Here is a 26283-nt window from a genome sequence, read left to right as displayed (position 1 = left end):
GAAGAAGCAGCTTCGCATCATGGTGCCAGTTCGCCGATCTCTCCGTCTTCTGAAGCTGCAGCAAGAGTGAGTCTGATGCAGCATCTTCCCTTGTTAGTTTCTGCACCAAGATCAGAACCCATATATGGGTTCAGTTAGCTTCTGAACTTAGTGTCTCAAGTACTTAGTTTCTGAACTTAATTTATGGAGCATCAGGTCACTATGTGTGGTTTCTGAACTTATGTATGTATGATATCTATCTATCTATCTATCTAGAGTACTCATCTATCTATCTGAATGTTTGTGGTCATGGTTTCTGGATGTTTGTTCTCATGGTATTTGAATCTTTGTGCTCATAGTATCTGAAACTTTGTGCTCACTATGGTGTCAATGCAAAGATATAGTTATGATGTAGGTGCCAATGAAAAGATAAAATTTCATAAAACCAAAGTTAATTGACATTTTTTTAGTCAGCTTACTGTAGTTCTTTCCTATCAGTATAGTTTGATTGAAATAAAGTATGAACATTGCAAGTCTGAATATTGCAAGTTCTCTCCTAGCTAGGGACAGATTGAACATTAAATTGAGCACACCTACTGACACTTCACATTAGTCAAATCACTTAAAACCTCACTGACTCACTACTTCTGTGGTCAACTTGTCCACTACATCACTCAATCCAAAATTAACTCATGTACACTACACAACACCCTGCAAAATTAAGTAGTGACATTTAGTGTTAGTTTCATTCAGTCCACAAGAATAGTTCAACTACATCTATCAACTGAATCTTGCTGTGATTTGATTCAGTTAACTGAATCTTGTAGTTTGAATTAACCTAACTTCAGTCATAGTGAGCAAGATTCTGAATCTTGTTGTTATTTGATTCAGTTAACTGAATCTTTTAGTTTGAATTAACCTAGCTCCAGTCACAGTGATCAAGATCCAGTTAACTTTGTGCAGTCACAAAGAACAATAGTCAGTTAACTGCATAAGTTCACAACAAGATTCAGTGAACAACAAAATTTGTTAGAATTAGATCAAACACTTGTTTCCAAATCTGGAACCCTAGAATTCCACAAACAAAAATTGCTAGTAGAGAGAGGGAGGCAGCTCACGAGGGCTGGTCCAGCACCATTTGACAGTAGATCAATGAATTTTCCTCCAAGAATAATTGAACAATCTTCCTCCTCGACGCAGTTTCCCCCTGCCACGCCGGCCAGCCAAGGTGACTGGATATGTTCACCACACCTTGCTCCCCACCACTCCCTCGCCGATGGATGCGGAGCCGTCGCCACCTCCGCCCTGCCTGCGAGAGAGAGGAGAGAGATAGACGGCTAGGGATGGGAGCGAGGGCCGGACCAATCGCTTCGGACATGACCATTAACGGCCGTTAGTGCCTTGTTATCACCACTGTCGGCCCACGAGTGATCGGCCACGTCAAAACGCTTTCAGAAAATGAATCAATGTTTTTTGCCACTGTCAAAACTTTGCTGCGGTGTAAAGTGTCATGTTTTGTAAAATGATGGTTTTCCGAGAGCTATGACACTAATGTGGTGGTTCTGTGCATTTTACTCACAGTAGTACAACACAAGGCGTAAGAAGGCGACGTGCGAGGCGGTCCACCGTTCATAGACGATTATTGAGCGCAAGCCAGCAAATAATGTTGGTGTCAAGCACAAGCGGTGCCTATGACTTCCACAAATCACGAGCACCCAGAGGCCGGAGCCTCCTTCCGTGCCCAAGAAAAAAGGGAGCCGTCGGGAAAAGAATTGGGTCTGTGTCACGACCAAGTACGCATGGGAGATGAACAAGAGGATCAGTACTACAATTGGATACAACTGGAGAGTTACAAGGAGATCAGGGGTGAAAAATCAGCAAGCAAAGGAGGAGAGATACAAGTAGGAGGGGCGGGGACAGGAGTAAGGGTGAGGAGAGGTGTTCTTTTTAGTTAAAGGAGACGTGTCAAAGTGCATGGGCTTCGCATAGGGATCCCTCGACTAGGCCGGCCCACGTATCAAACGTGCTTAGCAAGCGCTCCAGCTGGCTTTACCGGTGTTCGTGGACCCGACGACTCTTGAAGCCTTGGCGATGCGGGGGGCTCTTTTTTTGCAGGAGGGTCTTGCTTTGGCGAATGATCTATACATTCAAAATATAATGGTGGCCTCGAATTGCAAGGTGGTGGTTGGCGCAATTAAGTACGAGAGTGCATCTTCTTATGGTGTAGTGCTACATGAGATATCGCTTCGGCTAGCTAGTTTTATTTATTGTAATATTTATCATGAGTTTAAGACCTCAAATGTTGAGGACCGTCGTCTTGCAAAATATGCTTTAACGTTAGGAGTCGGCCGCCATTACCTGATGATCTCAACTTCGTCCCTGTTATTGTGACGGCTGAGTAATAAAACATGTTTGCCTAAAAAAGGATGACTTTACCGGTTTTTATGACAACGAACGTCAAACACGCAAAGCGAGTGCTCCAGCTGGCATTTCCAGTTTTCCCAATAAAAGCTATATTTTCTGGAGTTTTCTGTTTTCCCTTTGGTTTTTTGGTTTATTAATTTTGTTCCCTACAAAAATGAAATGTATTATATTTTGAAAATTCACTTTTTAAAAGCAATTCTATACATTTTCTTGCAGATGCCCAAACATTTTTTGAGTTTGTGAATAAAACTTGAAAACACGAACATTTTTTAAAAATCTAAATGATTTCCCCAAAAATGCCAACATGTTTTGAATTTGTGATTTTTAAACGTAACATTATTAGAATTGCTGAATATTTTAAATTTGTGAAAAATTTGAAAACAAGGACATTTTTAATACAATTCTGAAAAATTTTGACGAAAGAAAAATTAAACTTGGAAGGAAAGAAAATAAAAAAGGTCAGAAAACCAGTAAAATGAGCTTGAACCTTCTATAAGGTTTTTGAAACCGGCATATCCTGTTTGAAGCTTCAGCCGCCTGAAGACCTCTGAGCTATGCCGGCCTATTTAGGTTTTTTTTTCTTTTATGTCTAAACAAAAAAAAACTAACTCGTGTGTGCAGAGTCGGACCAGGGACCTCTTCTCCCTGATAAACTGCACTAACCACTCGACCACAACGCCCTGCTCTCATAACTTCTACCTTTTCTTCTTGTTCTTTTTTTTCCTTTTCCTTTTTCTTTTCTATTCCTTTTCTTTTCTTTTCTATTCTTTTTCTTTTCCTTTTTTATATATTTTTTCTTTATTTAAATTTCGTGAACTTTTTCCAAATTTAGTGAAGTACTTTTAGAAAATGATGAACTTTTTCAAATTTGTGAACTATTTACATAATTTAATGAACTTCTTTCAAAATCGATGAATTTTACAGGAAGTTTTGCAAAATAGATGAACTGGTTTTCAAAGTTGGTGAACTTTTTTCAAAATTGATAAAAAAAATTAAACATTGATGAACTTTTTTTCAAATCAATGTTTTTTTAAAATTGATAAACTTTTTTAAAATTCAATTAATTGTTTGTCAAATTAGTGAACTTTTTTTCAAGTTCATAATTTTCTTCAAAATCCCTAACTTTTTCGAATTCACAATTTCTTTTTGTTTTGCGTTTTCCCTCTTTTTTTCCTTTTTCTCAAATGTGAACGTGTACATGGGCTGGCCCACCAGGCCGGCGCATGGGCGCCAGGGAGCTTCCCTGCCACCTGAAGCGCCGAATAGGAGCTCCCTTTGAAACCGGAACCAAAACCCTCTCTGCCTACGCTAAAATGTGCCGGCCCACTTGCTTCTATGCGAAACGACAACTAATTTCCACAACATGCAAGAAATAGAAAATGCCGGTGAGGAGACGAAGACAATCTACTAATTCATTCATTGCCTCCTCTGGGCTAAGACCAAACTTCATTCCAGATGGAAGGCCCAAGAAGAGTAAGGTACATACATTGTCCCTACGCATGATAGATACTCAAGCAACTGACGACCACGGAGCAGCGCCCACAACTAGCTTTTTTTTGGATTTTTGCGTTGAGATTAGCAAAGAACTCGATACCAACCGGATAGACCTTGATGAGAAGGCATATTTCTGATTCAGGGGTCTGTCATCTACTCCCTCTGTCTCAAAATATAAGAACGTTTTTAACACTACACTAGTGTCAAAAACGTTCTTATATCATGGGACGGAGGGAGTATGTGCTATGCAACGGGGCAATTGACTCATGGAAACACGCTTTAATTGATTGCTGGCCTTCAAAGTCTATGTGGGCATTAGTAGACGAGTCTCTACTTGAGCACATTATTGCATGCCGGCTTGATGATGCAAGGTTGTGGTCGGCAACACTCCAAGATACGAGAAACAGTTTGCTAAGATGTTAGTCACCTTTTGGCAGGCATGACGTAAAGCGAAGCATGAGCAGATTTTTCAGAGCCCGCTTTCGATGATGGCATTTATGAAAAATATCTTGAAGATCTTGATCTGTGTGAAAATGGGTGAAGCCTCATGAAGGTGTGCTGTAAAAATTAACGTCGATGCATCGGTATCAAGGCATGGGACGATGTGCTCTTGTACCACGATTTGCGGCGATGCTACGGCAAGATCCTTGGTGCATTGGCGCTCTGTTTTGAGAGGCTTGTTGATCCTGAAATTCTAGAAGCAACGTGTTAGAAGGCTCTTATGCTTGCAGCTGATTTGCAGCTTCAACGAGTTTGAATTGCTGTAGTTAATCATTTGAAGGAGAAGTTCTTGGGCCCATCGGCGATGATTATCGATGAGATTAAGAAGAGGCTTGAATCACTTCCTGAGATCATGTATGAAGGCCCGTAATCAAATTTTGAAGGACATAGTTTGGCCAAGGTGGCGACTACGCTTCCTGTAGGTTGTATCGTTTGATTTTTAAAGGCCCTCAGACACTATTTGTATCGATGACATTATTTAACTTTAAAATAGGGGTGTTATTATAAAAAAAGTAATGTTAAAAATCTGGCGTCGGATTTTAAACATGACAGATCAAACTTTTTTTACGATAATTTATGTTGGCGCGAGGATGGCGGATTTAGTTTGCATCCACGGCAAACTTCTGGCAAAAAGAAAATGAACTCGAGCAGATTTGTCATGCTTACCAACTAAACTTGCCATCCTTGGAAAACATAAACGATAATCCTACACCCACGTAAACAAGCTACGAAGGGCTACATAAGTTTTCAATCTAAACCTATCGGCCCCCTTGATTTTAGCGGGGGTGGGCCCCTTGCCCCAGCACAGATCCACTAATAATGCTCCACATCAGCCATTACGTAAAATGTTCATGTAACTTCACGTCGATCTAGCAAAGCCCCAAACATAAATTGTCATAAAAAATGTTCAATTTGCCTGGTAAAACGTCTGACATGGGATTTGTGGTTGAGTCCAAAAAAGCTAACTGAAATTTTTATTTTATTTATATTTTGCGGGTGCACAGCTAGTTGCAGTTATTCAGGGTGTTCCCCGAATATCATCAAGGACGTCGCCATGAGGCTGCTGGGATTCGACCCCGACTCTGAGTTGAGGAAGCATGTGAGATCCGATTGATTGATTATTGCATTATTGCAAACATGGCGATTCCGGTTACAACTAGCAACCTCGCAGGCTCTCTCTACGACCACAAATACACCCCGAGTGGATTGCAAACCAAGCCCAAGCACCGATTTCAAATCTCTCTCATCGCATTTGGCAGTCACCTAAGACGCAACCAAAAAAACGGATCTTCACACAACTCGACGATGAATCAGGAGAAAATCAACTCTGACATCAAAGGAGCAAGGATGCATAAACGGCGACAATTTCAGGGGCACGACAACGAGCAGGCAAGCACAAAGCTACAGAAGCAGAAGCACCTCTACCTGGTGTTGGACGACTGGGACTGGGACAAGGGCTTCACCATCAGCAAGATCGACGCCGACAGCCCCGACGACCTCATCCTCACCGACGAGCCCCCTGTCAGGACTAGAGTCCCGATCAACAGGGTTTAAGCAAGAACTAGTTGATTTAAGGCGAGAATTTAGGAATTTCGAGCTAGGGTTTTCATTGCACGGAAAGGGGAAAGGTAGTAGCACGCCACCGGCGGCTAGGGTTTATACCCAATAATCTTTTACATGCCTCGAATGAGAGAGAGAGAGAGAGCTGGATTATATAGCCATTACAGTAGCTAGAAAGTGAAAAAGAAGAAAAGCAGAGCACATGGCCTTGTCGGATGATGAATAGCTCCTCATGCGCCTCCTGAGCCGTTGGATGGTCGATCGACGAAGGAGAGTGACCCATCTTCAGCGAACCGTTACCTTTGGCTCATGACCACAGGATGCGAGATGGACGGCTGTAGGATTAACTGGCACGTAGAAAGATGGGATATTCAGACTTGGGCTTGACAATGCCCCCCAATTGAGCTCGAGCTTGTCCTTAAGCTCTGAATGCAGGAAAAAAATTCTGAATGAAAGCTGAATCTTCTCATGTTGCTTCTTCTTGAGGCAAATTTGCCCATTTCACCAACCATCTTACAACTGGAATACTGATATTACCTTGCTTCCTTGGAATGAGCTTTCTTTCCAGGATTGCTTCAGGCTCAATTATGATCGTGCCATCAGTTCCCACCAAGGGAAGTTTGGAGGAGGGCACCACCTTTGGGCCAATATGTTTCTTGAGCTGGCTGACATGGAAGGTATCATGCAACTGGCAGTCCTCAGGTACAAGCAATTTGTAGGCATGATTCACAATTTTACTCAGAACTCTGAATGGTCCATAAAACTTGAAGTGTAGTTTGATGTGTCTGTGCAAACTGAGAGATGTATGTCGGTGAGGCTGGATTTTGAGATAAACCATGTCTCCAACCACAAACTCTCTTTCTTTCCTGTTTCTGTCAGCAAAGAATTTCATTCTAGCTTGTGCTTTTATGAGATTTTGCTTTATTACTTCCACTGCTAATTCTCTATTTTGCAACAAGTTCTCATTATCCTCACAAATAGTGTCTGGCAGAGCTGATTCTGCCACCATAGGAGGAGGAAAGCCATAAAGAGCTTGGAAAGGAGTCATTTGGAGAGATGTATGGAAGGAAGTGTTATACCACCACTTAGCTAGGGCTAGACATCCATGCCATTTCCTTGGTTGCCGGAAGCACATACATCTCAGATAATTCTCCAAACACTGATTCACTCTTTCTGTTTGACCATCTGTCTGTGGATGATAACTAGTGCTCGTGTGCAGTTTGATCTTCAGTGTTTTGAACAACTTTTACCATAAATTGCTGGTGAAAATTCTATCTCTGTCAGTCACAATTACTAGTGGCATTCCATGCAACTTGAACACATGGTCAGAGAAGGCTCTTGCTACAGACTGCACTGTGATGGGCGGTTTCATGGCAATGAAATGAGCATATTTAGTGAATCTGTCAACAACCACCAAAATCAGGTTCTTATTTTCTGATGTAGGCAAGCCCTCTACAAAATCCATGCTGATATGAGCCCATGCAAAATCTGGCACATGAAGTGGTTCTAACAGACCAGGGTAAGGTGTATGTTCAGCTTTGTTTAGTTGGCACACTGGACAATTTTTCACAAATATGATCACATCTTACTTCTGACCCTGCCAATGGAATACTAGCTTCACTCTGTGATAAGTGGCCCTTTCTCCAGAGTGTCCCCCAGCTCAGAATTGTGAAATGTTGAGAGGATTTCTTGTCTCAGATTAGTGCTTTTTCCCACTACAACCTTATTGTGAAATCTCGGTATGCCATTCTTAAAGGAATATGCACTGTTACTGGTCTTATCCATAGAGCATTCAACAACTAATTCCTTGACCTTTTCATCTTGCTGATAACTACTGATCACTTCTTTAACCTAGGTAGGGGAGGCAGCAGTAGTAAGCAGTGCAGAAACTGCATGTCTCACTCTAGACAATGCATCTGCAGCCCTATTTTCCTTCCCCTTTTTGTATTCAATTGTGAAGTTATATCCCAGCAATTTTAACAACTTGTGTTGGATGCCCTGAGTTATTTTCTGCTCTTGAATGTATTTCAAGATCTCTTGATCTGTTCTGATAATCAAGGAAGTGGCAGAGAAGTAATGTCTCCACTTTTTCACAGCTTCAATGATAGCTAGAGCCTCTTTGTCATAGGTACTTAATGCAGCGGCTTTAGGGCCAATACTCTTGCTGAAATAAGCAAGTGGTCTGCCCTCTTGCATTAATACAACACCTAAACCATAGCCACAAGCATCAGCTTCCAAAATAAAGGGTTTCTTGAAACAGACAGGGCCAATACAGGGGCATGAGTGAGTTTTTGCTTTAGTGTTTCAAATGCTTGTTGTTGCTCCTGTGCCCAAGCAAAAGCATCTTTCTTTAAGCAGTCAAAGAGGGGCCTGCAGATTATCCCATACCCTTGGATGAATCTTCTGTAATATCCACTTAGTCCAAGGAAACTTCTCAACTCAGTTACAGTAGTTGGAGCAGGCCATGCTTTAATAGCCTCAATTTTAGAAGGGTTAGTAGAAACTCCCTCAGAGTTAATGACATGGCCCAAGTATTCAATTTCCTTCTGACCAAAAGAACATTTTTCCAGCTTGGCATACAGCTTATTTGCTTGCAGAATATCAAACACTTGCTTGAGATGATCCAAGTGCTCTTCCATGGAGAAACTGAAGAATAAAATGTCATCAAAGAAGACCACCACAAACTTAAGCAGACCAAATAGAAAATTCATCAAAGCCTGGAATGTAGGAGGTCCATTAGTAAGTCCAAAAGAGATTACTAGGTATTCAAACAATCCCATGTGAGTTGCAAATGCAGTTTTAGGGATATCCTCCTCTGCCATTCTGATCTGGTGATAGCCATTTCTCAGGTCAATTTTTGAAAATATTTTTGCTCCTTTAAGTTGGTCCAACAGATCTTCAATGACAGGTATAGGATATTTGTTCTTGGTGGTAATAGCATTCAACTTTCTGTAATCAGTACAGAGCCTCCATGACCCATCTTTCTTCTTGACCAACAGTACATGAGAGGAGAAGGGACTAGTGTTGGGCCTGATAATTCCATTTTTGAGCAGTTCCAAAATAATTTTCTCTAGAATTTATTTTTGATGCTAAGGAATTCTGTAGGGTCTTTGGTTCACCACTTTTGCTCCATCCACTAAAGGAATTATGTGATCACATGGCCTGCTTGGTGGAAGTTCAGTAGGTTCTTGAAATAGCTTTTCATACTGGTCCAGAAGTGGTTTTAACTCGGCAGGGATTTCTTGAGCAGCTACTACCATTTCAGGGCCAGAAGTAGTGAATAAGAAAAAGTCACAAACAGCTTGTTCCACTAATTTTTCAGTGTTGTCAGCAGCTTCAGTAACAGGGGTGAGAGGCACAGTTTCATCAACAAAAGTAATAAACTTCCCTGCAGGAGCAGATATCTTCATTTCCATTTTGATAAAATCCATTTGGATGGGACTATACTTCCTCAACCAATCCACCCCTGATATGTTGTCATAGCCTTTTAACTTCAACACTCTGAAATTGTCAGTAAAGGCATGGCCCTGTATTTCATAGTGACACTTCTTTGCTTGAAACTCAGTCCAGAGAATGCCTCCACTAGCAACCACCACTTTAGTTCTTGGTGTGGGACTGGGAGTAACATCCAACTTGCTAGCCATTTCAGGAGAGATGAAAGTAGTAGTACTACCACTATCCACTAGTGTTGTTGCCAAGGTACTACCCAGTTTTACTGTTAATATGAAAGTTTTTTTAGCTGCCCCAATTCCCATTGCAGCATGCATTGATACTTTCAATACAATTTCATCACTGAGCTGCTATGTATTGTCCAGTTCAGTATCATCATAATCTGCCACAAAAATAGTTTCAGGAGTTCCATCCTCTTGAGCCTGTAGAGCTTGGATTTGTGCTCTCTGGCTCATTTTGCACACTTTCCTGTGACCAGGCACCCAAGGTTCTCTACTTTTATAACACACTTGATTCTGCTTAGCTTGCTGGATGACCACATTTCTGTTAGGTGCTGTATTAGGAACCAGTGGTTTGGGCTGTTCAAAAATCACTTGCCTTCTTGGTTGAGGAACATACTGCTTATTTGGCAACGTTTGAGTGGGGGGCTGAGATTTTTCCATTCTTCTAGCATACCACACAACAGTTTGTAGATCCTTTGGTTTAAAACACTCCACCAAGCTCTTGATGTAAGGATTGAGGCCTGACACAAAGATGGAAACATAGTAATCATCAGGTATAGCAGGGTTTTCTCTCCTCATAACATTGACCAGTTGCTCAAATTGTTCCACATAAGTAGTCACTGTTGTTGTTTAATGTGCAGCATGAAAGTTACTGACAATATCACAAACTGACTCCATAGAAAACCTATCAGAGAGGTAAGAACAGAATTTATGCTAGGGCACATTAGAAGGTGCATATCCAGTACCCCTCCACCACTGAATTGCAGGGCCTTTAAGGTAGGAGATGGCCAGTTCTGTTCTATGTTCAATGGGAGTTATTGCAGCAGCAAAATACTGTTCCAAGTTCTGAATCCAAGATTCAGGGTCTTGTCCTTCAAATTCAGAAATGTTCAATTTAGCTGGCTTGACAGTAAGGACATTTCTTTTTCTGTAATAATTATCAGCCCCTTCATCTTCTTGTATTTCCTCCAATTGCACTACATTTCTCTGTACTGCTTGTGCATTTTCCTTTTCTTTGTTTTGCCCATAGTTTGGATGCCTGTAAGGAACTTTAGGAGTGCCATCCATATTCAATTCTTTGCCTATATGATCTCGAAGGGTGGCTGTACCCACTGGCAAAGGAGCCCCCTTGTTCTGCATTGTCACTGAGGGAGGAGTAGGAGCTTGTAACTGCTTGGGTCGACCTGGAGCCACTACTGGAGATTGCAGCTGGTTCTCTTTCAATTGTACACTCCCCTGTCCTTCTTCCGCTTCTTCCACCTGCTCTGGTTCAGGGTCCAACAGTAAGCGCCTGAAATTCGCTTGTATCTTGTCAAAATTCTTTTGCATCGTGGCAAAATTTCTGTTGACCACATCCTGGAATTGCTGGAATTCTTTACGATCTTCCTCTCTATCCTGCCGCAGGGTCTTGATGTCGAGCTCCAAGGACTCCAGCTGTAGGTCGGGCGTAGTCCCTGAATCCACCGCCTCCGGCATGCTTGTGAGGTTGTCAATCTGCACCATCAAGGGTTGGGAGGGAGGGAGTAATTTGCCAGCGCCTTACACCGCCTCCACACGACACGGTCAGATCGCCAGATCTGGAATTTTACCACTTAAGAATTGTTCTTAGGCAACCAGACGGACTGCCTGACTGTCGCCGAACAGTTGCCACTCCGGTCGCCGCCTTCACTCACCGCCGCCCGCTTCAGATCGCGCAGAGGGATTTTACGGCCAAGCCAACCTTGCACTGCTCCAATCGCCGCCCCAGCCAAGGAAGGACTGGCTCTCGATACCAATTGTCAGGACCAGAGTCCCAATCAACAGGGTTTAAGCAAGAACTAGTTGATTTAAGGCGAGAATTTAGGAATTTCGAGCTAGGGTTTTCATTGCACGAAAAGGGAAAAGGTAGTAGCACGCCACCGGTGGCTAGGGTTTATACTCAATAATCTTTTACATGCCTCGAATGAGAGAGAGATGGCTTATATGGGAGAATATCATACGGAAACCAATATTCAATGAAAACTTCGTGAAAACCATATTTTAAAGTTTCAAAAAAAAATCTGAATAAAATGTGGGATGTTAAGAAGGTGATGTTTTGTTACTACACAAAATTTCAACTTCAAAAACATTATGAGATGTGAGCTATGAAAAAGACAAATTCAGCCCTGAATAGTGACATTACTATTCGGCACTATTCAACGTTGATTTTGTGTGTAATGTAGTTCAACTTAAAATTTTGCCTCGACTTCAGGCAGTTTACGCAAGTGGTACGAAGAGTAACCGTGGTTGGGAAATCCACAGGCAAATAAAGGTTACCATCTCAAACAGCAAGCAATGTTAAGAGCAAGGATAGTTGCATATTGTTCGGTACACAAACCATTCTTTCGATATTATGGCACTGGAGCTATTTCAGGTAAATTTCTGAACTCTTTGATTTGGTCCTTCTGTTAGAGACTAGATTGTTTCACTAAACATTGTTCCAGCTCTATGCTCTAGTGCAAAATAAAGTAGTAAATGTTTCTAAACCTAATGTATTCTTATGACATACTCCTACCAAGCAGGAAAACAGCGAGTACATCCAGAACGCCACAGGAGAAAATGCGCGGACATTCTTGGTCATTTGACAGGACTTGGTGGCGCGATCGGCGATCCGCAGCTCTCCCTTGTGAGAGTACCGGAGGCGAAATGTGGTGGTGTTGAGCATGCAGCCATCAGTGTAAACCAGACTTCATTCCCTGGCGTACCGCAGTCCACAAGGCAAAACCTGCCATGGCCCATACAGGTGAGCGTAGGCCGCTGAGCCGCCCGCCGTTCCTTGCTCCTGAGCTTGTCCCTGGCCATCTTCTAGTCGAGCCGTGGCGTCTGCATGCCACTGGCAGGAGTAGGGTCGGTGACTCGGCAGGCGCCGATGTAGCCGTCCTCGTCAAGGCCGACCCAAGCGTCCAGGTAACCGTCGAAGTAGCCCTTGTCCATGAACGGCAGGCTCCACTCCCCATGGCACGTGGCACGTCCACTCACGGCTGCCGGCGTCGAAGGACAAGGTGCAGAAGTGCCGGTCGGCGAGGCCGGTGGTGGTGAGGGCGGCCGACACGAAGACGGTGCGTCTGTCCGGGTGCGCGGCGCAGGAGCAGACCCTCTCCTTCCGGGCGAACGGCGAGGGCACGACGCTCGTCCAGGACCAGTCCACGGTCGGCACCGGGGAGCACAGGTCATTGGCGATGGAGGACAGCACCTCGACGGCCTGAGGCCGCCGCATGAAGTAGTATGCCAACGCGTACAGCGTGCCGTCGGCGGCGGGCAGGAAGACGGGGCAGCCGTCCTGGAGCGCGGCCGGGACGGGAGGGCCGGTGGTCAGCCCGGCGGTCGCCGTGTCGTAGACGAGGGTGGCGGGGTGCTCGTTGCTCGCCGCGATTATGCGGCTGCTGCCCATGGCGGCGAAGGACATGCAGTGGATGCGTCCGCGAGAGAGGAAGCGGAGGACGGGGGTGTCAAGCCCAAGTCTGTATATCCCCTGTTTCTACGTGCCAGCCGTCCATCTCGCATCCTGTGGTCATGAGTCAAAGATAACGGTTCGCTGAAGATGGGTCACTCTCCTTCGTCGATCGACCATCCAACGGCTCAGGAGGCGCATGAGGAGCTATTCATCGTCCGACTAGGCCATGTGCTCTCTTTTTCTTCTTTTTCACTTTCTAGCTACTATAATGGCTATATAAGCCGGGAAAATATTATATGGAAACCAATATTCGGTGGAAACCGGTGAAAACCATAAGAAAAAGATGTTTTGAAGTTTCAAAAAAAATTGAAAATTTTTTGGGATGTTAAGAGGATGATGTTTTATTGCCACACAAAATTTTAAATTGAACCACATTACGAGATGTGAGCTATGAAAAAGACAAAATCAGCGTTGAATAGTGCCGAATAGTAATGTCACTATTCAGGGCTGAATTTGTCTTTTTCATAGCTCACATCTCGTAATGTTTTTGAAGTTTAAATTTTGTGTAGCAATAAAACATCACCTTCTTAACATCCCACATTTTATTCAGATTTTTTTAACTTTAAAAATATGGTTTTCACGAAGTTTTCATTGAATATTGGTTTCCGTATGATATTCTCCCTAAATCTGTTGTACTTGCAGGGTGGTTGTGTTTAGTTAACACCTGTAATAGGGAGTAACACCTGTGTATTTAAATGGACATGCATTTGGGTCATTTTTTTTAATGTTGCTTCATTGATATTTAGATTCATTTTGACTTTTTTTTATTGCAATGGAACTTTAAATACAGAATACTTTTATGTTGCAATGGAACTTCATATTTATAACTATTTACTCCAGACAACTTCCTCAGTAGCTATCACTTATGATCGGAGGATACTCCATGTGTACCAAAATGGCTTTTCTATGTAGTACAGTTTTAGGCTTTTAGCTATCATCTTTCAGAACAACTATATTTCATATCTGGTTGCCCGCCAAACAACGGGCAACACGCGCTGGTATAAATTGCTGACTTGTCTATGAATCGCAGTGGATCAATTGCGTTAATCCTGGTTGTCTAACAAGATAATTATCCGCAACTGTTCCTGATCCACACTAATAGTAGCGGGGCCGCCGTCGATGCTGGCAGATTTTGATATTGTCTATTTGCATTCTGTTTCGTCGCAACAATCTTTTTCTTTGGCCCAGTCTTCCTTCTCACTTGATCAGCTGCCAGGGTAAATTCCCCCCACTGATAGATCTTGCCCGAGAATGTACAGAAGATGTATATGAAAACAATATGGAAGCTGTACCAGATGGAGATACCCGATACAATGTTGATGTGCCATTATTTGATAGCACAGCGAGCTGGAAATGGCATGCGAGATGCCATGGCGACTACAATGTGGGCTAACTACATTGCAAGGCAATGAACCATATGGAATAAAGTAAAACAATTTGGTTAGTCCTGCAATTAGTTATATCCAATCAAAAGGATTTGTGATCGAGTGTCATTTAACATTGCATTACTACTAGCACATCTGCCCAAGAACACATACACAAAGTTACGGACCCTTTCCTAACCTAGCACCTTAGCACTACATGATAATTTGCTACCATTAATATTGCATTAGTAGTACTACACAAACGTTGCATACCCTTTCCTAGCCCAGCACCTTAACACAAAAGCCTTCTCCAAGGGGCATATTTCCATAGCCATTACACTATGTGTTCTGAATTTTTCTTTTTAACCAGGCCAGCCGTAATTCCTTAGTTGAAAACGAGAGAAACACTTCCCTGTTGTCCTTGTTATCGGTGAAAAGGTCAGCTGCTTTTAGCATATCTTCTGTTTGTAAATCCGGCAACCCTTCAAGTGCAACAATGCAATTTTGTATGCTATAGGGATCCTCCAATTTCCTCTCCTCAATGGCTGCAAACCGATCCAGCTCTTCTCTTTTAAAGCTCAGGTACCTCTCTTGGAAATCATCAAGATTAGAGTTTGTCTTCTGTCTTTTCCCCCGTTTAGCACTAGTAGGCTCAGGAGTAGAATAAGATGGTTGACGATTTCTATGTAGGTCTTCTGGAAGTTCCATCGATACATGTGGGGCCTTGTTCGCGTAATTATCCGTGCCATGGCAACCCCTTCCTTGAGCATAGCGCCCTGCATGGATTACGTCCAGAAGAATCTCTCTTAAGAACATAAGACACAACATAACTAATTAATTCAATGGTTTAAAACTCACCGTCATATAGAGCAAATATATCATAATAGTATGGGAATGATTTGTCTTGCCATCGGAGGGCATCTTTGTTTTTACGTGCCCTTAATTCTTCCCAAACACTATCCGGAGCAACCACCATCATCGTATCACGATCCCAGCCAAAACCACTTTCGGATATCAAGTCTCTTATAGCTTTAAAATCTTTCTTCAGGTCCTGCTCCTTTTGTTTGACCTGAGTTACTGAGAGTGATAAACCAAATCGTGTATTGAATGCATCCACAATCCTTCTCCAAGCCTCTTTGCTCCATGCATTTCGTGTTCGATATGTCGGCACATCATGTTCTTTCAAGAGCCAAATAAGATATGACTTCATCTTGTGATTCCAGCTGGCTCTAGAACAATTCTTGGTGGTGCCTGATGATATGACAAGTGCAATTCTAGTATCAGTTTTTGAAAAACATACTAACTAGCCATGTACTCCCTATGTAAAGAAATATAAGAGCGTTTAGATAGATCTAAACGCTCTTATACTCCCTCCGTCCCAAAATAAGTGTCTTGAGCTTAGTACAACTTTGTACTAAAGTCAGTACAAAGTTGAGACACTTATTTTGGGACAGAGGGAGTATTTCTTTACGGAGGGAGTACTGAATAATGCATACCAGTAAGTCTATGGGCAGTGAAACAATGAGAGCCACTCAATGTCATCATATATAGGACTATAACATTAATTAGGGACCCTCTTAACATATAGGGAGTGTTGATCTTCATTTGAGGGAGCCACGGCCCAAAACTCACAAGAAATCCCAAAAATTCAAAAGAAACTGTCCCTGAAACATCACAGCAAACCAGCGACACAACATCCACTCAACAAAAGTCCGCTTCGATCCAAGTAACAATCTAACTAGGTGATGGTAAGAACTAATCCATACACACATACACATCAATGACATCATATATCTTCATCTTCCTGATTCTCTGGATCTCCAAACACAGTTTACTACATAATTGCACAGAATCCAGTACATGGCTGGATAGGCACACGCCATGCTACAGCTGAACCAATGTTAAATGCTAGTAATATGCATATACATCAGTGCAGTGCATGTACAGTTGCCTTCTGTGTAATGAAAAATACTCTCTGAAAATGTTGCGTGCACACACACTAACAACTAACTAGCCAGGACTCTGCTCCACAGTTGGGCACACGTACTGGTGTTGGGACAGAGGGGTAGTAGTCTGTCACACCGTACATACAAAGAGAAATAGATCTGTCCTAGCAAGACAAATGTTCAACAGTAAATCAAGATTTTTGAGCGAGAAACCAATATGTATCGAGAGTGGATTACCTGTTTCTTGCCAGATCTCCTGACCTTCCCCAAATTGCAGATCTTCCGACCCTTGTGCCGATGGGAGGAGGGGAGGTGGACCAGGAGCGGCATAGGGAGGGGGCGGAGGCAGAGGAGGGGGAGGGGGTGGGATCCCCCCTTGGTCGTCCATGTCGATTTCGCGCCAAGCTCGTGGGAGACGGGGCGGGAGAGCGACGGAGCGAGGGAAGCAGATTTTCACCGGGCGTTCCTTTGCTTCGAGCAAGATGCTATTTTTTTCCCGTGGAAAATTGCGGTTGTGGGGACGCTTTCCTGTGGAACGGAAGAAAGAAGCTGATTCCTGCTGAGCGAACGGGCAAATGCCTCCCTGCGGAAACTGGGCCTGCAGAATTCTTAAGGAACATTTCCCGTCCACCGAACGGACCCTCAAGTTTTTCTTTTTTAATTTCTCCAAAAGAATGTGTATTTTTTATGGTATAACATTTGTTATTGAATTTGAATCATATCGGAAGACTTCTTTGTACTACTACATTCCACAAGGATTTTAGCATCCACTCAAACGTATCTAAAAGGAACCTTTGATTTTTCTATGATGCAATCAGCCAAACAAACCAAAATTTTGTAGGATTGAGATGAGCATAACATTCCAATCATATGTTTTTTTATTCTTGTGTTTCTAGAATTATGCGAATCAAAGAGACTAAAAGGAATTTTGGAGGATTGTAATACTTAGGGTTTTTTCCCGTACGTTTGTTCTTTGATTCGTAGCATTACAATTCATAGGATTTTTTTCTTCTTCCTATGATTACAATTCATAGGCATATCTGCAAAGAAAAAAGAGAGAATATAGAATTTTACACGACAACCCAGTTAGGTCCATTAGTCCTTATTATGTGACCTAACTAAAGTGTGCAATTATCTTTCTCCACAACACGAAGGTTCTGACGCATTGCTTGTGTGTAAACCGAGAATAAATGATCCAATCACAAGGGGTGTTGTCATTAGAGCATCTACAACCAGACCCCTCAAACTCGTCTCAAACATCTGGGCAGGCCTCCCGATCACTGCCCGGTCATGAAATTTGGATTCAGACGGGCCTCTTAAACCGCCCTCAAACGCCCGGGGCTGACCGGCACCCCCAATATCCAGCCTAAATATTGGGTGTATATGGGGCGGTCCGGGCGCGCCTGCCACGCCGACTTGCCCCAGCCTGGACCACGGCTGCCCCACAAATATCGTCGTCCGGAAAACCCTAGACCGCGGTCAATCCGAACTTCACTTCAGTTCCCTCTCCGTTCACTCCACTTTCGATCCCCTCCAAACGCATCCGACGGCCGCCGACCGAAGCAGCGCTGCCTCCGGTGGGGACTCCAGCTCTGACGACAACTGGTCTAGCCTGCTGCGCGAAGCGGACCCCGACGATGTGGAGGAGATCGCCCTCCGAATCGCATTGAGGCGTTCGACCAAGGCGGATCCGGCAGCGACGGATCCACTCCGTGAGTGCCTCGCACCCGTCGACGCAGCGCGGCGACATCGCCGGCCCTTCCCGCCCGGCGCGCAACTCCGTCCACTCTGCTCCACTTCTCCAGGTACGCCGCCCACCACCAGCACCCCTCTGCTCCGGAGGTGGTGCCCGGCCACCGCTGGATCCTCGTGCCCGCGGCGGGGCCAGCGCGCACTTGGACGCCCGAGTCGAAGGCATGAGCAGCCCGGCGCGAGCGGCAGCGGGCGAGGGAGAGGGCAGCGTCGTACGCGTCGATGTCCGCGCGCCGATCGATCCGGAGGCAGTGCTCCTCGCTTCTGTCCTCCGCCGCTCGCTCAGGACGGCGGAGACAGATGCGCGGCAGTTATTGCATTGGATTATATCCAAACGTCTAAAAATCTGGCAGATCCTTTTACTAAGGGTCTATCACGTAATGTGATAGATAATGCATCGAGGGAGATAGGTATGAGACCCACAATATGAGTTGTTCACAGTGGTAACCTATTCTTTGTGATCGGAGATCCCGTGAATTAGATGTGGAAGACAAGTTGTTGATCAACTGAGAGGAGAGTATCCTTACTATCAACAATACCACTCCATGAAGATGCAATACTCTCCTAAAACTGCATGGCAGGTTGATGTATATCTTAATGTGTTCTAAGTGGCTCATTTAAGCAGAGATGTTGTCCTGCAGAACATCTTTTGAAGAACAGACCTATATGAGTCTGATTGTCAAACGTCGGAATCTATGAGAGTAGGGTTCTCTCTAGTAAACTCATGAAAGGTCTCGGAGTATGACGCATAAGCTCCACCCGCAGGGAAGACCCACGGTAGCCTAGTATCGGTCAAGGCTTTATGTGAAGTTAGATTCGCAGAAAACTTGAAGTTCAAGGCCTAGTCCACTGTTCAAGTTGCTTACTAGTGTAGCATAGAGTTCTAGGTGGAAGTTCAACTTAACAGTCTCCACTGCAATACCGGTATATAAAACAGTGTTTTGAAACCAAAGGCAAATTTTTGTGTGCCTCTGGGATCTAGTGGGGGATTGCTGGAATTTAGTCTACTAGGTAGGAACTGCGGCTTGCCGCACCCGGCTGCCGGGTACAAGTTACATCCAATCCGGTAATACAGTCATCGAAGCATTGCAAATACTTCCTCCGTTCCTAAATATTTGTCCTTTTAGAGATTTCAAATGGACTAGCACATACGGCCTAAATATTTGTCCTTTTAGAGATTTCAAATGGACTAGCACATACGGATGCATGTAGACATATTTTAGAGTATAGATTCACTCATTTTGCTCCGTATGTAGTCACTTGTTGAAATCTCTAGAAAGACAAATATTTAGGAACGGAGGGAGTATAAAAAAATAGCATGATATTGCGGCCTGCCGCACCCCTCCGGGTCCCGTTTTAGCTAATCCGGTAATATACAATAGATACCTTGGAATGTTTAACGATCCAACATATGGTATATATTTATTCAGTCTAACAACCCAACACCTGATAGTATTACTCAAAAAGCAGAAGATGATATTTACTTACAACAGTAATGGTCCAACTAAAAACATCAAATCTCGTTACAAACCATTGGTGCATTTGTTAACAATTGTAGCGTGAAATACCTAAAGATCAAGGTTCGGTACTATATACCAAAAGTAGGCCATATAAGTTATTTATTTACACTGCTTTAATACAGCATTGTACTAAACTATGTAGTTGGCTATGAGTAGCTTGCTCCAAACACCTTGTCATCTGATTTGCTTGAGTGTTGCGATGGACGCATCTGTTGAAAGACATCTCGTGTTAGCCAAATTATGCATATAGTGTGTGTATGTATAGCAAGAAAACAATTCATGCACTGACCCCCTATGAAAGGTTTTGGACAGTGGGTGATAGGTGGTCCTCCTAATCCTTAAAAATGAAGACACATATACAAACTTCCTTAAAGTTTGGTGACTGTTTCAGAGGGCATGGTTATGTCCATCCTAACTCATGAGATCTTATGTGTTTTCAAATCACATTAGTTATTACTGGTCCTTTTCGTAACATAGTCAGAAAAAAGTAAAAAGCACAAGATTATATGAGAAATTCAAATACTTCTGACCAAATCCACGACCAGTTCAATGTTTGGCTAATAGAATGATTGGATACTACACCACTGATTGTTTTAATAACTAATATATGAGAAATTCAAATACTTTTGATTGAGTCCACAGTGAGTTCAATGTCTGGCTGACGGAATGATGGGATACTACACTGCTTCAAATTCGGACTCAGTAAGACTTAAAGGAATATGATAGGTTGTCGCCAATTTACTTACTTACCCTCCTTCCCTCATGATGTGAAGTGTAGCAAAGATTGGTGAGATTAGGCCTGAACAGATAAAAGAAAAGAGCATGAGCAAGAACAAATAACATATACATCTTTTATCGACTTGTCATAGATAATGTAGGATAAACGAACTAAATATGCTTTTGAAAAAGAATGTGAATTTCCACCACCTAAACAATTGAAAGATTAGTCATAACCCAAAAGCATTGTTCTCTATAGAACACTAATTAGACCATGTAAAATCGGAGCAAGAGTTTGACACGAACAATAGGCAACAAACTGGAGCGAACAATGCAATGTGGTCTAAAGAAGACAAATAGACAATGGATTGGCCAAGCTATTGACATGCCATGCAACATTTATCTAATTGTTCTTATCATGTATGGGTAGTTGCAGACTGGAGCTAACAAAATCTAGGAATAACAGGCAGTGCATATACATGAGTGATGGTCAAACATAACAGTTGAAGCATAAAGAGAGCATATTGGAGAGGAAAACACAATTTACGAACCCAGACTGAGCTGCGGGTGTTCATCCTACTCTACTGAAACAAATAAAAAAAGAGTAGGGTGTAGGATCTGCTATACCTAGGGCGTGCAGAGGCAGCAGAAATTGAGCTCCTCTCGGCGCGTGGTTCATGCCAGATCTCCTCACCCACCACTGGAAGGTGCTCGTCCAGAATAGATGGGGCGCCCAAGAATCAAGCGAGGAAGAAGACCACTGGGAGGATGGTAGTGAGCTCGCCCACCAAACCCTGGGTCAGGGACTGGGGCAGCCCGGCGTGACGGAACCCGCTAAAACATATAGGCCACCGTAGCGGCTTGAGAGGAGGGGCGATCGGGGATGGACCTCAGGCCGCAATAGCAATAGAAACATAATCTGAAGCAAGATTGATCAGGTTGCTTTTTTCTAACTGATTAAGAACTGCTGCAATTTATGCTGCCAATGCATGGTTACATTGTAGTCAACAGGGACTGGTAATGAAATAAAGAAATGACTATACTGCAGAGGAAGCTCGTAACTAAAAGGAAACTGCAAGAAAAGTAACTACCTGAAGAAATAGGAACCACAACAACTCTCTATATCAATTGCTCCCTCTGAATCTCTATCAATCATCTACTTCCTTTGGATGGACACACGGAAATCACAGCAAAATTCACCCTAGAAGAATAGAGTACAAAACAAATATAGTCAACAATCTAAAGGTACCACCGATAGTAAACATCATAGCAAATAAACACCATATAGAAGCATGACCTTTTATTAGAAATAGTGCCGTGCGTGACCTATGACTGAAACTACAATCAGGATAAAGCACAAACATAAACGATGTAATAAACTGGGTGTTCACCATATTGTTTCCTATAAAGCGATAGTGTAGGCGGAAATTGGCAATGGCTCCTAGGTGTATATGTACCCATTGTCTAAATACATATTTTGAAAAGTTGAAAAATTCCGAACAGAAATCCCGCATGTATATCCGGACATTCTATGTGCATGCACAAACTTTTCGGTGGAAAACGAGGTTTTTTGTGGCTTGTGTAAAAAAGACAATTTCTGATGCTTCATTACAACTATTCATTTTGCATTTCTTTATCTTTTTTACACGAGCCACAAAAATACATGGTTTTTCCCCGAAACTTTGTGCATGCACATAGAATGTCCCGATATACCCCCAGGATTTTTGTTCCGAATTTTTCAACTTTTCAAAATGTGTATTTAGACAATGGGTGCATATGCACCTAAAAGCCAAAACACCGCGTCCGTGTGTAGGTTGATTTTCTAAATCTTTCATACCATTGATTAGAGGCAATAATACAAAGTGATTTTCTAAATCGTTCATACCATTGATTAGAAGCAATAGTACAAACATCACCGTCGGCAGCGGCTCGCTTTGGATCTCCTTATCCACCGCCGTCGGCTGCTCTCCGAGTCTCGAGCATCGGCGGTAGGATCCCGTGGGTCAGGGAGGCGCAGAGAAGTGGTGGCTCGGGCCAGAGGGGGGGGGGGGGGGGGGGGGGCAGAGGAGCGATTGTGTCGGGTAGGGTTTCCTCCGATCCAATCCTCTCTCGCCTTTACGCATCGAGCAGCCACACACGAAGCGCCACGCGAGAGCAGTAACATGTAGTGACGAAACTAAGCTTGTCAGAGTTGAGTAATTCTAAATGTTACTTTGGGTATGTGTAGTTCCATCTTATTCTATAAAGAAAACATCAGCTGTGGTATTGAAAAACTAAACCCACCAACACTTATCAGAGCTACATATATATGAATGTTAATACAAATACACTTTGAATGAGTACTCGGGTCTTCTTACATATATTTTCAAAAGCCTGCCTCAAGTAGTATTACTAAACCAAACCAACCAAAGTATAGTTCTAAATTCTAAGTACAAAATATGAGGGCTCAGTTCTTCTATAAGGCACATTATTTGTAATTAAGTACACTTTATAATTTTGAACACTACATAATTTCACTTTCTTCAGGATTTAATATTAGGTGCACACAAATTAAAGGCCTATATTGGTAATTAAAGAAACTAGTTAAGAAGAATATATTAGTGAAGAACAGAAGGAAAAAAATAAGGCTCTTAATGCTAGTGCCCCATAGTCACTCATGGCATGATTATGCACTTATTATATGAATTAATGCCACCATAGCAAACTGCACAACATGAAACTAAGGCCCTGTTCGGAGTCACTTCAGCTCCTAAACATACGAGGAGCTGCGGAGCATCTGTTTCCCAGCTCCGTGCTTTTTATCTCCAGCTCCGGGAGCGGAGTGGTGGAGTGGTGGGTCTAAGACATGCAGAAATCATGATCTATAATCATTACTACCCAGCAAAGCTAATGCGCACGATCAGAATGTACATGAGTAGTACTACTCGTTTTGACTCGTGGCATGAGATGTTGGAAAGATCTAAATCAGGAAAAGAGTACATGTGTCAGTCACAAAACCATCAGGAGCAGAATTGAGTAGAAAAACAACACCCAATTTGATCCCTGCATGTCAATATCCCAATCCACTTAGGAATTTCTACTACTCCAGATCCCGGATGTGTTTGCAACTTGCCCAAATAGGTTGCTACTTACCTTTGGACCTGAATATCGTGTACTGGTATTTTAAACAGACCGAAAGTTCAATAAAAAATTAACTGATAGCCAGTTATATAAGGATCAAGTTTCCGAGATTAAGAAATCAACAACTTGTTGGTCGACCTCTCATTCGCACACATGTAACTTACCTGCAAATCGATAGACATCAATGCTAAACTTTGGAAGAAAAAGACTGCTACCAGTACTATCAGGTTGTGTGATCTTTTTGCTTGCAAACTTAACCTATGGTGCTTCATATAGCTTTAGGATCTGAACAGAAGCTACAAGAGAGTTCAACCACTGAAGATAAAATAGGTGTGATGTTTTCTCTCCCCTGTAAATAAGTTTCGGAGATTCTTTCCATGTTCCTATCTAACTTTGGATGCATGTCTGAATGTGTCATTGTAGAACTGCAATTATTGACTTACTGCAAACTTACACTTGGTTGAACACTTTGAACTGTAGTTTTTTGCAGCTGACACCCAAGTTGTCATCGTCACTGCAGCTCAAGCTCCATGCCTTCCAGCTCTGGCTGTCCGTTGGCTTCCTGATGCATGTTGGCATCCTACTGAACAGGTTCTCTCACAACATGAAGAGCGAAAATTACTCCGAATTTCTTCCTTTGTGAAAAAATGATACTGCGAGGTAGATCATTTTATTGTACAGTCAGCTCTCCAAAAACACCTAAATTTCAGTGTACAATCAAAATCCAAATCAATGTAATATGCAATCAATGCACGGTTCAACACCCAAAGCAATGCACCAAATATATTCTAGCAGTAAGTATAGCCAGAATGTATGAGAATATGTGTTGCAAAGAATTGCTATTATAGCCTAACATTTCTATAGTTGTACACATCACATGTTACAGATAGATAAGATGCCCATATACAATAGAACAAAAAATTACTAACCGGGACAAAAGCCTATGATTTTTCCCTAATAGATCGACTTAAGAGCACGGAAATGCTCTACTTGTAATGATAGTTGATGCAGGTCTATGAGGTTGCCAATAGAGTACCTTGTAACTCCACACTTAGTCTGACAAAATGATGATGTCCGCCTCACGGCTTCGGTTCCATGTCTCGACAGAGCTGGCAGAATTGAGAATCACAAATCATGAGAAAGGGAATACACGGAAGATGTCGCGAAAATAAATTGGTTAAAAGTAAAGGGATCAATGAATCTTCTATGGAACAGAGAATTACACACCACTTAGGCTGTCAGAATCTTCTATGGTTTATGCATTCATGATCAAAGCTTAATTGTTAGTATACATCTACATAGTACACGGATGAAAACATGGGAGCATACCTCAATATCATTTCAAGTACACTAATAGAAAATAGCCGCCCATTATATTAGAATTTATGTATAATGGATAAACTGAATTTGTTATTTATTTTACAGAACCAGTAGAGGATGTTCATACATCCAGTCAAAACCTGAAACCTCAGCTCATTAGAATCAGATTAGCTTTACTCTCGAAAAGAATCAGATTAGCTTTGTCCTAATCGATTAAAACGACCACAAATCCCAGCAGAAATATTAGTAGAATAAATCTAGCCACAGAATGGAGTGCAGGCAGGATGAGGATCAGACGCAACTTACCCCTAAGCCACGACTTTGGGCTTGCTCTACATGTGTCACGAAAAGAGACAGATCGGGAGGGGTGGGATGCAGGGAGTGGCTGACCTTGAGCGGCATTGGCGTAGCTAAAGGGTGTGCCGGGTGTTCCGGTCTCCCCAACCCTCGTCTCTAGTCAGCTCTCCTGGCCCCAGCCTGCATATCGCGTCTGTCGCTTGCTCCCTAGGCCCCAACACGCCGCTGCAGCGCCGTTCCCCTTCTCCCTTGGTCGTCGTCATCGCTCGCTGACCCGCTCGGCCAGTCAGCGGGCCCCATCACGCCACCACCGGAACGGAATCGGGGAGACCGGAGACGTGCTCCTCCGCCTCCGCCTCGCACCCCATCGAGTCACGGCTGCTTGCCTGCTTCGAGCCTTCACTTCAACTGCTCTCGCCCACTCACTGCACGATGTCCCCGGGGACGAGCTCACGGACGGGGAGGGCGGGCGCCCACTCGCCGTCGCGTCGCACGGCGCCGTGGTCGGATTGGATCTGGCGCAGCGCCTCAAGGGCCGTGGGGGCGCGGTGTGAGGGGAGGAGGACTGGCGACGGCGGCGGCGGCGGCGCAGAGGAGAGGAGGGGGTAGGGTTATGGGAGTGGAGCCGCGAGGCAAGGACAGAGCGGGGTGCGGGCGTGCGGGAGGTGGCGGCTAGGTTTTGGCTCGCTGCATTTATACGCCACTAGGTGAAATGACGGAAGTACCCCTAGCGGGCCACCAAATTACAGGCAGTGGCATGGCTACTCCAAGCACTATTCATTGTAGCAGTGTTTTACCCGATCCGACGGCCAGAAACGCTCTATCTAGAGATCCAACTGCCTGGATCGTTTCATCCAGAGATCCGAAGGCCTGAATCGTTTTGGACAGCTAATCCGAAGGTCGAGAATCAAACGTCCTGAGAGGGCTTCATTTTGTCCCAGACTCTAACAATGGGATTTTGGGACAGCCCAATAACTATTTCAGAAATTCCTAAATAAATCCTAGAGGCCCACTTAGCCCATTTGTGCAAGGCAAGGGATACTACTAAAGTTTAGTCCCACATTGCTAGTTTAGTGGGAGTTGGACCTCCTTATAAGGGAGGTTCTTTCCCCACTTGTATGAGCATTATGACAAGAGGGACATCCA

General features: G+C 43.4%; 2 protein-coding genes and 1 long non-coding RNA gene across 7 annotated transcripts; all 3 read right to left on the bottom strand.

The window, feature by feature from the left end:
- Window positions 1-6119: 6119 nt before the first annotated feature.
- On the bottom strand, window positions 6120-7006 carry LOC109738070 (uncharacterized). Its single transcript, XM_020297174.1, has 3 exons — window positions 6496-7006; window positions 6259-6383; window positions 6120-6128 (listed from the first exon to the last, which is right to left on the bottom strand). The coding sequence occupies exons 1-3, from the start codon at window positions 7004-7006 to the stop codon at window positions 6120-6122; spliced, it is 645 nt and encodes a 214-aa protein (XP_020152763.1).
- Window positions 7007-14524: 7518 nt separating this feature from the next.
- On the bottom strand, window positions 14525-16963 carry LOC109738071 (L10-interacting MYB domain-containing protein). The gene is made up of 3 exons (XM_020297176.3): window positions 16649-16963; window positions 15324-15716; window positions 14525-15241 (listed from the first exon to the last, which is right to left on the bottom strand). Exons 1-3 carry the CDS (start codon window positions 16797-16799, stop codon window positions 14805-14807), a joined length of 981 nt encoding a protein of 326 aa, XP_020152765.3. The 5' UTR covers window positions 16800-16963; the 3' UTR covers window positions 14525-14804.
- A 2621-nt stretch (window positions 16964-19584) lies between these two features.
- Window positions 19585-25804, bottom strand: LOC109738069 (uncharacterized). Of its 5 annotated transcripts, none has more exons than XR_006665174.2 (7): window positions 25231-25804; window positions 24557-24629; window positions 22286-24173; window positions 21492-21601; window positions 21028-21379; window positions 20434-20482; window positions 19585-19892 (listed from the first exon to the last, which is right to left on the bottom strand). It is a non-coding gene; the product is annotated as an uncharacterized lncRNA (long non-coding RNA). The 5 variants fall into 5 exon arrangements; XR_012187372.1 differs by having other exon boundaries at window positions 21028-21319; window positions 22286-24219; window positions 25231-25800; XR_006665175.2 differs by having other exon boundaries at window positions 21028-21319; window positions 25231-25795.
- Between the last annotated feature and the right edge of the window lie 479 nt (window positions 25805-26283).

The sequence above is a fragment of the Aegilops tauschii genome, chromosome 6 (genome assembly GCF_002575655.3).
Source record: "Aegilops tauschii subsp. strangulata cultivar AL8/78 chromosome 6, Aet v6.0, whole genome shotgun sequence".
NCBI lineage: Eukaryota > Viridiplantae > Streptophyta > Magnoliopsida > Poales > Poaceae > Aegilops > Aegilops tauschii.
Note: the sequence above shows the minus strand (reverse complement) of the source record. Positions and strands in the feature narration are given on the sequence as shown.